A 14,568-nucleotide genomic window follows, 5' to 3' on the forward strand; every position below is an offset into this window, starting at 1 on the left:
AAATTCTGCTTTAATTTCTAAATATTAAATACCAATGGCTATGACCCACATAAAAAAAAAGGCTCTTTTGAGACCTCCTAAATTTTAAGTGTTTTTAAAGAGACCAAAACGTTTGACCACTTGGTAAGTCCCTGGAGCCAGGTCTGGGTGGGATGAGCAAGTGTAGGGGTGGGAGGAGCATGCATACATTAGTCAAGGGACTGGGAAGGGCACTGCTAATCTTGACTGGAGGACAGGGTTTCTTGAGTGGGACCCAGAGAGACGAGAGGAAGATGCACTCCAGTCTCCCTTCATTTTGGGGCATGTCCTAAAGACAATCTCCATGCTAGCGCCACTTCTAGAAAAGATCTCAAGAAAGCAGCAAGTAGAGTCCAGAATCCCCAAACTAGGAAAGACAGCTACAGGTTGTTGAATGAAGAACACTGCAGCTACTCCTGAGAGGGGAAAACATTTTTGGAGTTCTGGGTTTTGCGGGGGGGGGGGGGGGGTTGGCGCGCGGGAGGGGGGGGTTGTTTTCCAGATATACAAGATTTTTGTTAATTACTGGATTTCTGTACTATTTATTAACACATTTTTTAATCATGGAATACCATTTCCTGGGGGAAAAGTTTTAAAGAGAACAAGTCGGTAGCTGATAGAGAGAAGGCATAAATGTACCTTCAAAACGTGTCTTAAAATTTAACATTTACCTACTATGCACTAAGTCTTCTACTACATAGCACATGCTGTGTATTGGGGAAACAATCTTGACTACAGAATGAAAAAATGTTTCAAAGTATTTACTGGCTACATAGTTTTGAGTAATTTAATCTCTGAAGACTCATTTTCTTATCTATAAAATGTGGATAATAGTATTTATCTCAAAAGGGTGTTAGGGATTAGCGATAACCTCTGCCAATAGGCAGCACAGTGCATTGTAGGTCTTCAGTGAATAATGGGAGAGTTCGCGAAAAAGCCGAGGTTAAATCCAGTAACGGAGATAAGACTCGTAGGCAAATACTTTAAAAATACAAGGCGGAAGGTATGAAGTACCAGTGTCACTACAACCGTATTTAGAAAGTGTAACGGAGATCTAAGGAGAGGGGAGGGGTCACACACTTGTTGGGATCCCGGGTATTTGCGGAAATTAGAAAATGTTACAGGGACCCCCACAACGCTCCCACTTCTCCACCTCCAAGGCCGCCTCCTGCGGAGCATCACTGACCAGCTCCAAACCAACCCCCCCCCCCCGCCCAATACACACACACACACACACACACCGCCCTGCTCCGTGTCAAACTGCTCCCCGCGGTTTCCACGCTAGACGGGAAGCGCTCTGCACTCCAGCCTTTCCCGACCCACGCCCCGCACCTGGAGCGTGGGTGTGCAGCCCGAACTCCCCAGCGGGCGTCCACGCCGACCTGCCGCCCGGTGGGCCGTACTACCCCGCGTGCGCCCACCCCGGGCTCGAGCGGAGGAATGTAAGGGTAGCAAAGAGGAACTCTCAAGTTTCCAGCCTCCCGTCCCCCACTCTCCCCTCGGACGCAGCGCTCCTCAGCCTCCCAGCTCGCCCTCACACCCCCCGGCAGGGCAGCGCGGAGGCCCGGGACTGCGGCGGAGCGCCGCAGCGGGCCCTCGCTCCGGGTCCCGGGGGGACCCCGCGGCCGGGGTTCGCGCGCTCGCTGATCGATTGGCACTGCCTGGCTCCTCCGGCCCCCGCCGCGGGGAAGCCGGCTCCAGACTCGGGAAGTCTGGCGGAGCGCGTGGGGGCCAGGGGACCGAGGCAGGCGGGCCAGGGGATTGCCGAGCGCACGGATGAGCGCGGCCGCCGGCTCGCGTCCTGTCTGGCGGGTGGCGGCGCCGGCCGGCCTGTGCCGCCGCAGGCCTGCGTCGCGCGGCGGCCGCTCCCTCGCCTCGCGCCCGCGAGCGCCTTCTCGGTCCGCCCCGGGGAGGGCAGCCCGGCGCAGGCTTCTCGCGCCGCCCGCGGAGGGAGCGGGAGCGTGGCGGAGGGAGGGGGCGGCGCGCGCGGGCGGCGGCCCCTCCCCTCCTCCTCCCGCCGCCGCGGAGAGCGCAGGGAGCAGCCGGGGGCTCGGCGGCGGCGGCGGCGGCGGCGTCTGGCCCCGGCTCCTCCTCCTCTTTTTCCTCCTCCTCCTCCATCTCCTCGCTCCCTCCATCTGCCGTGGTTATGGCCCGTCGCTGGAGCACAAAAGAGTCCCCGCGCTGGAGGTCTGCGTTGGTCTTGCTTTTCCTCGCCGGCGTGTACGGTAAGTGTCCGCGTCTCCGCGCCCCGCTGCCCGAACAAAGCTGGGGCGACCCTGGGCCCCGAGGCCTCCTGGGCAGAGGTTTCGCGGGAGAACCGGGGAGAGACCCTGGGTGCCGGCGGGACAAAGACGCGGACGGGGGTTGGATGCAGCGGAGCGGGGGCCCGGCGCGGAGATGCTTCCGTGCTCTCGCGCCCCGCCAGACCCTCGGGGTGTTGGAGAGGAGCTCGGCGTCCGGCCGGGGGAGCCGCGGCGGAGCGGGGGTGGCCGGCGGACTTCCCGACCTGGGCTGGAGGGGCCCCTTGCACACCCCCCCCGCACGACGACGTGTGACTGTGGGAGGGAAGGGGAAGCCGCCCGTGCCGCCGCGGGACGGTCCTGCCAGCCCCCGACCGGCTCTGGGGGTGAGGAAGTTCTCTCCCGGTGAAATTCCCGCTGCGGCTCCCCCTCCCCCTGGAAAAGCAGCCCCCCGCTTTCTTCGCGTCTCCGCACCTGGGGGCCGAGGCTCCGCCGCTCCGGGCGCGCAGGGTCGCGTTCCTGCCCCCCGAGCACCGCGCGGGCGGAGGCCGGAGCAGAGTTTCCAGCCGCACCTCGGTTTGTCCCTCTCGGGGCAGACGTGTCTGCGCCGACTGCTAGTTCATTTGTCATCTCATCCAGCACTGCCCGCGACGTTGCCCCTGTGGCTTTCCCCCAGTCTGTGGGTCGCGTTGTTCACGGTGTGTCCCTCGGAGGTTAAGGGAACGCCGACGACGGTGCGTGGGAACTAAGCTGTGGATTTCGTTTCACTGGGGTCCGAGCGAGAGCTAAGGAACTGATTGGAAAGAACATGCATCGTGTGCGAGACAAGTGCTACTACTGACCGTTCTTAGTTTATCAAACACCCTGGCCGGTGTTTCACAAGGCGGCGTAACCTTGACTTTAGGAGTGGTGCTTTGATTTCTTCAGAAGGAAATAACCAGAAGCTGCCCTTCCACGGTTAAATTTTACTTGTAAAAAAGCTAAGTCACTTGCCACAAACACAACACCAGTGGTGGTGGCGATCGAGTTTGGTCAACATGTGATTCATGGGCAAGTATTAACTCCTTTCAAAGCATTTTACCTCCGGGATTAAATGGGATGGTAACTTTTTAAAACCCGGGAAATTACACATGAAGAATTTAATGAACTATGAAATTAACTGACAGTCGAGAAATAGTTTTGGGGTGTGATTCAGAATGTATTGCTGATTAATATATTATTATTTTCGTTTGTTTGGTGAGGGGCCAGGTTTGGCCCACATTTGATGTGATAATTGCCAATGGCGTGGCCAGAAAACCCAGTGCACGACTTTTGTCAGTTGCCTCTAGTGGCTGCGATCCCTACTTGCCTGATGACTTGTGGGTTTGGGTCTACACCAGAGAAATCAATAAGCTGTTAGGTTGTTTCTTCTAGCCTGAAGGTGAGTACATTTCTGCTCTGGGTATCCTAATGGCCCAGGAGAGAGAAGAAAGGGAGAAGGCTCTTTAATCTAAGGTGATTAGGAGTGTCCAGCTTTATCCTCTGCTGTAATCAGACTTGAATTTTAGTGACATCTGATCAGACTGGATAAGTAAATGGGTTCTTTTGCTCTTCTCTCATTAAAACCTATGGCATTAGTGTTTGAACTAAAAGTCTTCTTGTCTCTACGAATAAGAGGCTATGAGCCCCATAATTTGTCTCAGTACATTCTTTTGTGTTTGTAAACAAAACAACTTTCTGGTAAGTGCTTATCAAAGATTTATGGTTTTGGAATTTGTGCTTAGGGAGGAATTGTTAGGAGGCAAAGATTGAAACTTCTTTTTCCAACAATGTGGGACCAAATTATAAAACTAGCAAGTGATCTTGCCAGGGGTTGATGTCTCAAGCCACAACAAGTTTCAAAGTATAAGAAAAAAAGAGGTAGTGAGCCAGGCAGAACATTAAACTGTGAGCAGAGATTAAAGGAACCCTTTACCCTGCAACTGGGGAAATGCTCTTTATAGCTGCGGTTTTTGTCCTCTTCTGTCTCTCCCACCATATGTGGGTTTATATGGAGAACAATAGTGTGGGGGAGGGGTGCTTCCATAATAGTAGTGAGGCTTAACTTGAATATGCACTAGCTGTAATGAGTAGTGGATTCATGCTGAGAAATATCCATCCCCTTAAAATAGCTGTAATGTATGATACTGTCCCTTATACATCAACTGTTTTTTTAAGTGGCTTCAAACATAATTAGAGAGCTCTGTTAAAACAACCAAGTGTTACAGAGTTACTCTTAACATAGACCCAGTGAAGAAAAGCAGGTTCATTGGTCAGTATTTAGGCAGTTCCAATTAACTAGCTCTCCAGAGTGACTCTTATCTATTACCTACAGTATTAAATGGCTCCAAATTGTACCTTGAATCTTTGAAACATTTCATATATCCTCTTTTTAAAATCTTTATTTTGGTGTTTAGTCTCTTCACATGGCCATTTTAATGGACTATGTGACTATTACATGCGACCATTTTAGTGGTATAATGTGACTATTATACTCCAAGTTACTTTTCTGAACACCAAAGCCTTATTTGAAACTCTGAATTGTGATAGGGAATACTGTTCATGTTCTCTAGAAGTAATTGTTCAAGGACCAGTAATTATCTTCCAGGAGCTGCTACTTTGATTGTTCCTGATAATTAGTAGAAAGTAAAGATTGATTTGGAAGTTTGGAGGATAATGGCATTAGTGGGGTCAACCGTGAGCTTTGCTGGGCATTGTTTCAGGCCTGCTGTACAAGGAGAAGGTGCTTCTTCATAATGCACATAGGGGTGTCTGGCTTTAATAGATGGAAGGAGGTTTCTAAAACTGTCTCCTCGTCAACAAAAGCTGTTATTTGATAGAGCAGTGATTTGGTAATTAACAGTTTCATTGCTTTATCCTTTTCCAGTTCTGTTGGTCTCCCACATCAGTGTATTCTAACTTTTCTTTTTTTACACAACCCCTCCTAAGTGTGTATTATGTTACTCACAGTATAGCAAACAAAGTTTGTGAAATAATACTGATCCTTACTACCTGTGATGCCCCCTTACATTTCATATTCTGTTTAACCTCTCTCTCTTCCTTTCTTCCCTTGCTGGTTTGGGCTGATTAAATTATTTTTGGACCCACTAGTAGATTATAATCCATAATTGTAATTTGAAAAGATTGCCCTTCATGAAGATTTAAATGTAATTTAAAATGTTTGTTGTATTTGTGTGTCCTTTACAATAACCTTAGAGAAGGTTAGTTTTGGTTACTTGCTGCCAGAACATTTGGTACCAGTCAGAACTCTTCCTGGCGTATACTGGCTGACCTGTGATAAAATCTTCTTTAAACTGGATTTCAGCTTATTATAGTCGAAGGTCTTTCCTGTACACAGTACTATTTTACAGTAGATGCTACCTACGTAGCATAAGATACTCTTTTTAACTCTCACATTTTATATCTAATGAGTAAATTTTTCCCATGAATTTTATGCACCATTCAGTAGCATTTTATAAATTTTCAGTTTAAGGATAGACTGAAAGTTCCAATTTTAGAAAGACAGTAGAAACAACTGGAGCGTGAGAAAAAAGTCTAAACCAGATTCCAGTTTCTTCTAAACAAGTCAAGCTCAATTACATAAAATATGTTGAATAAAACTGAATTAATTGCTCAACGTAAACTCTTCCTGGGGTTTATAATCTAAGTTATATCCCGAGCCCGGGGAGAACGTGAAGGTATGCAGCACATTTCACAGAATTCTGGGTGGGTATCAGGCAGAAAGTAGTACGTGACCACTTTCAGAGGGATAACTATGTTCCAGGAAAAGTATGGAAGAGGCTTGAACGAGGTATGGAAAATGGTTTAGATGGTTCATAGAAAGTAAAATCTCTTGAAAAAAGCATAAAACTGATGTCATGCTGAAAGTTACCTTTAGTTATAGAAAATGTTTGGAAAGAAAAGACTGACTTTTGTGGTTAGAAAATTTAAAGCTTATCAAGAAAATAAGGGAACAATGAGAACTTTTTGTGTTTTTAATTTGAAATGTTTTTGTGGTTGGAGTTGGTTGTTTTTTCTTACATTTTATCAATGCTATTACAATTTAATGAATAAAAGGTTTAAAAAGGAGGTAAACATTTAATATAGATGAAACATAAATTTAAACAATCAGAAAATGTTTTTATTTCAGAATTTTATTTCTTCATTTTTTAAATTTTTTAATTATGTTTTATTGATTATACTATTATAGTTGTCCTGATTTTTTTTCCTTTTTGCCCCCACTTCACTCAACATTCCCCACTCCCTCAGCAATCCCACCACCATTGTTCATGTCCATGGATCATGCCTGTAAGTTCTTTGGCTTCTCCATTTCCTCTGCTGTACTTTACACCCCATGGCTATTCTGTACCTACCTATTTGCATTTCTTAATCCCCTCACCTCTTCACCAATCCTTCCCCACTCCCCTCACATCTGGCAACCATCAAACACTCTCTGTATCCATGATTCCGTCTCTATTCTTCTCGTTTGCTGAGTTTCTTTTTTAGATTCAATGGTTGATAGATGCGTATTTTTTGCCATTTTATTCATAATTTTAGTCTTTTCTTAAATAAGTTCCTTTAACATTTCATATAATAATATTTGGTGATGATGAATTCCTTTAGTTATTTCTTGTCTGGGAAGCTCTTTATCTGCCCTTTGATCCTAAATGATAGCTTTGCTGGGTAGAGCAATCTTGGCCGTAGGTCCCAGCATTTCATGACTTTGAATATTTTTTCCCAATCCCTTTAGCCTGCAAAGTTTCTTTTGAGAAATCAGCTAACGGTCTTATGGGAACTCCCTTGTAGATAACTAACTGCTTTTCTCTTGCTGCTTCTATTATTCTCTCTTTATTTTTAACCTTTGGCATTTTAATTATGATGTGTCTTGGAGTGGGCCTCTTTGCATCCATCGTGTTTGAGACTCTCTGTGCTTCCTGGACTTGCATGTCGATTTCCTTCACCAAATTAAGGAAGTTTTCTTTCATTATTTTTTTCAGATAGCTTTCCAATTTCTTGCTCTTTCTCTTCTCCTTCTGACACCCCCATTAGGCAAATGTTGGACATCTTGAAGTTGTCCCAGAGGCTGCTTATACTATCATCATTTTGGGGGATTTTTTCTTCTTCTTATTCTGATTGGCTGTTTTTTGCTTCCTTATGTTCCAAATCATTGATTTGGTTCTCTGGTTCATCCATTCTACTATTGTTTCCTTGTAAATTGTTCTTATTTCAAGTAGTGTATCCTTCATTTCTGATTGGATCATTTTTGTGCTCCTGAGGTCCTCACTAAGTTCCTTGAGCATCCTTATAACCAGTGTTTTGAACTCTACATCTGATAGATTGCTTATCTCCATTTCATTTAGCTCTTTTTCTGGAGCTTTGGTCTGTTTTTTCATTTTAGCCATGTTTCGTCAGCCTCCCCATGTTTGTTTCAGTGTATTAGTTAGAGCTGCCTTGACTCTGTGTCTTGGTAGTGTGGCTTAATGTAGTAGGTGTCCTGTAGGGTCCAGTGGCACAGCCTCCCCTGTCACCCAAGCTGGTTACTTGAAGGGCACCCTTTGTGTGGGGTGAGTGCACCCTCCTTTTGTAGTTGCGCTTTGGCTGCTGTTGGCAGATCAATAGGAGGGATTTACCCAGGCCAGTCAGCTGCAAGGATGGGCTGTGACCACCCACCATCAACCTTTGCTGTCTGTGGACGATCCACTGTGCAGGATAGGATTTCGAAGTTGTGAATCATGAACTAAGACCAACCATTCATATGGAAAAGCAGCTTGGATAAGCCAGTAAGTTTAGTGGGGCAGAGTCTCTGGGAATCTCCAACGCGGTTCACAGTGTTAGCCAGGTTGATGGGAGTGTCAGATATGGCACCAGCTTGCCAGCTCTGTTGGGGGAAAGGTTTAGAAAAGGGACAACAGCCTCTGCTCTCCTTGATGCCAGAAACTTCAGTTCCTCCCTTTATACCACTGGTGCCTTTCAAGCTGCTACCCCAGTGCTGAAGCTCGAGGGAATGAGTCTGAGCAGGTAAGAGCGTGCGTGGGTTAAGAGGAACTGCGTGGGGCTCCAGCAGTTTCTTCCATAAACTCAATCCCCATTGGTTTTTGCAGCCAGAAGCTATGGGGACTTATCTTCCTGGGCAGGGGTTCCTGATATGGATCTGGGACTCCTCACTCCTGAGACATCCCTCCCAAATTTTTATCCACCACATGTGGGTGAGGGACCACCAGCCCATTCCACATCTGTGCCCCTCCTACCAGTCTGGATGGATGTGGTTTCTTTAATTCTGGAGTTGTTAGACTTCCATTAAACTCGATTTCTGATGGTTCTGAATGACGGTGGTTCTGTATTTTAGTTGTAATTTTGATGTGGTTGTAGGAAGAGGCAAGCCATGTCTGCTTATGCTGCCATCTTGACCAGAAGTCCCGGAAGTTTAGAATGAGTGTTAATCTTGTTTTTGCTGCATGTCTTTATAGGTAAATGAAGGTTGTTCTAAACTTAGGAATTGAAGTTGATTTAATGATCTCCAGTTTCTGAGGTCACCTTTCCATCCTGTTTCTCCTCTTTTTCTCCTCATCACCCTGCCCTACTACTGTTTTGGGGAGGGTGGTTAGGAAGATGTATATGTATACCACTTATTCCCATTTTCTAAGGTGTAGGATTAGATCCTGCAAATACAAATTACCAAGCTATCTGTTCAGATGCATGTGATCTGCCTTTTTAAGTAGATGCCATATGTGTGTATATATGTATATATGTGTGTATATATCCATATATACATATATATATCCATCTGCATAGATGTTTAGTTTCAATACTAAATTAGCTTAGGGAATTCTTACTGTTTAAGCTATAGAAAGAAGAGAGGGAAACTGACATTTATTAAATTAAGTTTATAACAACAGATTCAGTTCAGATACTGTGCTTGGTCTTTAATCATTGCCAGTTCATCTTCACTAGGTCTCACTTAGCTATCCTATATAAGGTATTTGTTTCTTTTTTATAGAAGAGAAAATTGAAGGTCAGAGAAGCCATGACTTAGTTAAGAATAAACCACTAGGAAGTAGTAGAGCCAAAATTGCAACCTAATCCTGCCTGTCTCTTCCCTCGTTCATTTATTTAGCAAATGCTCATTGAGCTCTTATGTCTGGCACTTTGTAAGGCACAGGAACCTGATAGACCTAGTTCTGCCCTCACAGGGTTTGCAGTCTAGGGAATAAGTTGTAGTAAGCTCTCTAAAAGAAACAAGGGTCAAGACACAGTGAATATAGACACAGAGTAATTAGAGGAAGGCTTGCTTGTTGAGGAGACATGTATGAGACCTAAAGGATAGCTACCCATGTTACAGTTGGGATGAGAGAGGCTTGCACATGGGAAGAACACGTGAAAGACCCAGAACGACCAGAGAGGTGTTGTGAAAGAGCTGGTGTGTGGCAGGTAGATGAATAAAATCATTGTAGCTAGAGCACCGTGGTCACAGGGAGAGTGACAGGTAAATAGGGACTCTTAGGCAGGAACTCAGATCTTGGAAAACCAAGGTAAAGAGTTTCCATTTATTTTAAGTGTAATTATTAAAGACGTTTAAGTAGCATAATTTGACTTCTGTTTTGGAAACGGTCACTTTTACCACTGTGGGGAGGGTTGTTATGAAGTAGGCACGAGTAGAGATGGGATGATTAGGTTTGCACTATATTCCAGGTGAAAGACACAGAAGCTTGGACCTACGTAATAGTAGTGGAAATAGAAGAGTGTGGATTGTCCTTTTGGTAGGGAAGAAAGGAGTACTTTCTCTCTTGTCACAAGAAGGAAGGGAGAAGATACTGGTGCAAGTGTACTTAGGCCTGTAGGTTTGGAGGTAGAAAGATGGAGATGTCTCTAAATAATCAGACTTGAGATCATCAGGTAACAGCGAAGAGAAGGGATGAGAGATTGAGGCTGATTTCTGTTTCCAGTTCAGTAGAACAGCTCAGACCCTTAGGAAGTTAAGCTTCTATTGCATAATCTAGCGAGAAACCTCAGAACAGTCAGTGCAAGAAGGGGTACTATGCTGTGGTGAGTAGTTGTGCAACAGAGGACAAGAAGGGTGAGGACTTAACTTACAGGAGAGAGATTTAAGCTTTCTATGGAGAACTCAGTTCTAAGGACTGTTATTTATGTCAGTGAAATAAGTACGGAACCTAACTTCTACAGTATTTTAAGAGTCTTTCAGGCAGGCAATAAAGGGGAGGGGGATGGATTTTAAGGACTTTTTGCCCACGTTCAATGACTTATACTAAGTGATCAATTAAAGATTGCTTTATGTCTTAGAAGAGTCAAAAATGCATTGGTAGATTAGAGAATTTCAGAAATGTTAGAAAAATAAAGTGACCTTTAACCTTTGCCCAGGATTGTATAGTTTATTTACAGAAGATGTAACTTTAGAAGGTCCTGAAACTTTAAAAGAAATGAAGCTGACAGACAGTTTTCTAGTTTTCTCTGAAGTATTTGGTAACTCACTGCCCTGCTATTAGTTTGGTAAAGATGTTACATTGTTTTAGTTTGTCAGAAGGCTGTGGATTATTGTTAAGTTACATTGTTTTATACTCATTTTCTTACCATTGAATGAGAGTAACTTGATACCTACCTTTAATTTACTTACATTTCCGTTTTTAGAGAAATGGGAAATGGTGCCAATCTTTTAATATTGAGATTAATTGGAGCATAGTAAGATGTTTAGTGGTTGGAATTTATCTTTCAAATATAAGGTAGAGAAAGTAATCCTTTCTCATCTGCCTCTATTGATTGTTAAGGCAACTTTTAGATTTTAAGTTTGTAAATTAAAGAAAAGATGAATCTTTGTATCTGGTATATTCTGAAATAGAATTCAGTGTCTTAAAATTATAATTGCCTGTTCCAGGGACACTAAAACCCTTCACCAAGAATTAGAATACAGAACTCCTTTACAAAAAATTGTCTTGCTTAAATCGTCAAAGTAATTGTGGACCCTGAGAAAGAAGATGCCTACTAAAAAGGGTTCCTGATGGCTACCTGGGCTCAAATTTAAACAAACAAACAAAAACAGCCCAGCAGCCATGCAAACTGTACTTCAGGGGGAAGCCTGCACTGTGTTTCTGCTGTCTGAGCCATCCCTTACAAAAGTTTCCTGGAATCCAGCTTCAATCCATAGGACCTAGGCTTTACCCATCCAGTGGGAGCTGCATAGCTATATGCCCCATCAGCTTCTTCACGGACCAGTCAGAGCGGCTCCATTCCGACCAATCAGGACAACAGTGCCTTTTGGACCAATCAAACTGCAAGAATTTGGAGTCCTCATTTGTATGAGGACAGACCAATCAGGGACCCAGGGAGACTTCTATCTATATAAGTCAGCTCCTCTCTGGGTCTGAGAGCGGACTTTCCCTTTCCACCCATGACAGTGTTTCCCCAGCTCGAGCAGAAACAATGAAAATGTCTCCCTGGAGCAGAGCAAAGCAGACCAGCCCGGAAAAGAACAAGAGCTATCTACGCAGAGTGGGCGCTGGGCCCAGGTCCCTCCCACAGCCATGCTGTATCACAATTGAGCTGTTTGCACTGAATAAAGTTCCGTATTCACTGCATCCCAAATTGAGTTGACATAACTCTGTGAAGGAGGTATTATTAGAAACTGAAACTTTGAAAGTAGTGATTTTGCTTAAGGTTTACATCTCTACTGCTGTTTATTTCTCATAGAGGTCCATTATTTTTTGTCTACATTATTGTTACCGCCCCCACCTACCCTTGACTCTGCCTAGTCTTGTCCTGATTCAATCACATCTCATGTAGCAGCCACCAGAGTGATTTTTCTAAAGTACAGATACGATTATGTAACTTTCTTGCTTAAAACCCAACAATAGTTTGCTATTCTTAAAATACAAGAATAACTTACAAAGCCCTTCACGATCTGCCTAGTTTTTACCTTTCTTGTCTCTTACACTCTCTTTACCCACCACTCCCATCCCTTTTATGATGTCCCTGCCACACTGAACACATTTCTCTTGTCTCCTGGCCTTTGCACACACTGTATTCTCTGCCTGGCTTCATCTTCCTTCCTCCACCACTTTCTTTACTAGGTTAACTCCTGCCTATTCTTCAGCTTTTCTCTATATGTTACCTCCTTTGGGAGGTCTTTCCTGGTTCCTCAAAACTGGGTGCCCTTCTCATAAGCATCTCAGACTGTTCTTAAATGCAGTATTGGCATTGGCCTGTTTTACTTCTGTTTCCCTGTGGAGCAGTGCTGTCCAGTAGGTATATATAGTAGCCCCCCGCCCCCCTTTTCCACAGTTTCCCTTCTGCAGGTTCAGCTACCTGTGGCTAGCCATGGTTTGACACTTAAGTAAAATATTCCAGAAATAAACAATTCAAAAGTTTTAAGTTGTGCACCAGTCTAAGTAACATAACAAAATCTCCCGCTCTTCTGCTCCATCCTGCCCAGGACATGAATCATCACCCCTTAGTCCAGCATATCTACATTGTATATGCTACTCACCCATTAGTCACTTAGTAGCCATCTTGGTTTTCAGAGTAATTGTTGCAGTGTCACTGTGCTTGTGTTCAGGTAACTCTTATTTTACTTGGTAAGGGCCCCAAGCGCAAGAGGAGTGATGCTGGCAATTCAGGTATATCAAAGAGAATCTAAAGTTCTTCCTCTAAGTGAGAAGGCATGCACGTATAGGAAAAACACATAGTGTTGTATATATAGAGTTGGGTAATATACACAGTTCCAGGCATCCACCGGGGGTCTTGGAAAGCATACTATAACACGAGTCTCAAATGTAAGTTATATATAAAAATTTTCTAGTAACCACATTAAAAAGAAAAAGAAACTGGTGACATTAATGTTAATATATTTAACCCAGTATATCTCATATCATTTTGACATGTAATCAATAGAAAATAATTTTTCATACCAAGTCTTCAGAATCCAGTGTAAATTTTATTCTTATAGCCCATTTTAATTAGACTAACCACATTTCAAATGCTTAATAGCCACTTTGGAAAATAGTGTCTATTAAAACTGAATTAAACATGCCCTGTGATGTAGCAGTTCTACTCCTAGGTATAAACTCAGAAGTGGGAACATAATGTACACCGAAAGACAGGTACAATAATATTCACAGCATCCTTATTTGTTACAGTTCCAGACCAGAAACAGCCCATATGTACATCAGCAATAGAATGGCTGGATTAATTTTGGTGTATTCGCTTAAGAAGTAGTTCTCAAACTTTTGGTTCTTGGGACCCCACAATAATTGAGGAATTCAAAGAATGCTTTTTTTTTTAAATATGGCAGATGTATGTTTTTTATTAGATATTAAAATTGAAGAATTATGAAATAATTAAAATGACCTAATAAACCCATTGCCTATGACCATAAGTTACATACATTAATTATGTTAAATGACAAATGACTACATATTTTTCAAAACAAAAAAAAATTAGAACAGTAGTATTGCTATACGTTTTTTCAAGTTACTGTAATGTCTGGCTTAATAGAAGACAGATGGTTTCTTTTCCCTGCTTCTGAAGTCGGTCTCTTGTAACATTTTGGTTGAAGTATAGGAAGAAAGTCTGGCTTCACAGAGATACATAATTGTAAAGGAGAACGTATTTCAATAGCTTTTTCAGATAAGTGAATATTCTTTGATGCTGTACTAGAACTTTAAAAAATTTAGTTCTAACATGAAATCTGAAATGGTATCAGTGAACTTTCTGTGTTCTGTTGAACTCTGAAAGGATCTTGGAGTCCACTGACCACACTTTGAGAATAACTGGCTACACAGTAATGGAAAAACAAACAAATGAACGAACTACTGGTATAGATAGCGTGGGTGAGTTTCCCATGTTGACCAGATGAAGTCAGACACTAAATTACAGGTGCTGTGTGATTACAGTGTAAGAAGTGAGAGTACAGGAGACGAGTAATCTGTTGGAGGGGGCTAGGTGGAGTAGTGATCGAGAGGGGTACCAGGATAGCTTTGGGGCTGATGGTTATATTCTGTTTCTTGACCTAAGTGATAGTTTACACAGATACAGTGTTTTTTTGGTCATAACTTGTGGAACTGTAAACTTTCAATTTGTACATTTTTGTATGTATATTTCAACTAGAAGTAATAAAACTTCTTTTAAAAAAAGAGCAGTGTTCAAAAATGATATCCTTAGAAGGTTTTCTGATAATTTAGATTCTCTATTGGTTTGCTTTCCGTTTTTGTCCTTCTTTGATATTTTTCTATGTATTTGATAATCAAAAACATTTTTAAAATGTTGTACTTTGGAAAATTTCAAA

At 43.3% G+C, this 14,568-nt stretch overlaps 1 protein-coding gene across 2 annotated transcripts in view; it reads left to right on the top strand.

Annotated features, from left to right (window-relative positions):
• The first annotated feature begins 1,814 nt into the window (after nucleotides 1-1,814).
• LRP12 (LDL receptor related protein 12) overlaps nucleotides 1,815-14,568 on the top strand; it is a 63,937-nt gene continuing 51,183 nt past the window's right edge. Inside the window, exon 1 of one of the 2 annotated variants that reach the window (XM_053929845.1) lies at nucleotides 1,815-2,243. In XM_053929845.1, the coding sequence (XP_053785820.1) occupies nucleotides 2,165-2,243 (79 nt within the window). In that variant the 5' untranslated portion in view covers nucleotides 1,815-2,164. The remainder of the gene's footprint in view (nucleotides 2,244-14,568) is intronic. The other variant, XM_024572237.4, reaches the window with a different exon arrangement.

The sequence above is a fragment of the Desmodus rotundus genome, chromosome 8 (genome assembly GCF_022682495.2).
Source record: "Desmodus rotundus isolate HL8 chromosome 8, HLdesRot8A.1, whole genome shotgun sequence".
Lineage (NCBI taxonomy): Eukaryota > Metazoa > Chordata > Mammalia > Chiroptera > Phyllostomidae > Desmodus > Desmodus rotundus.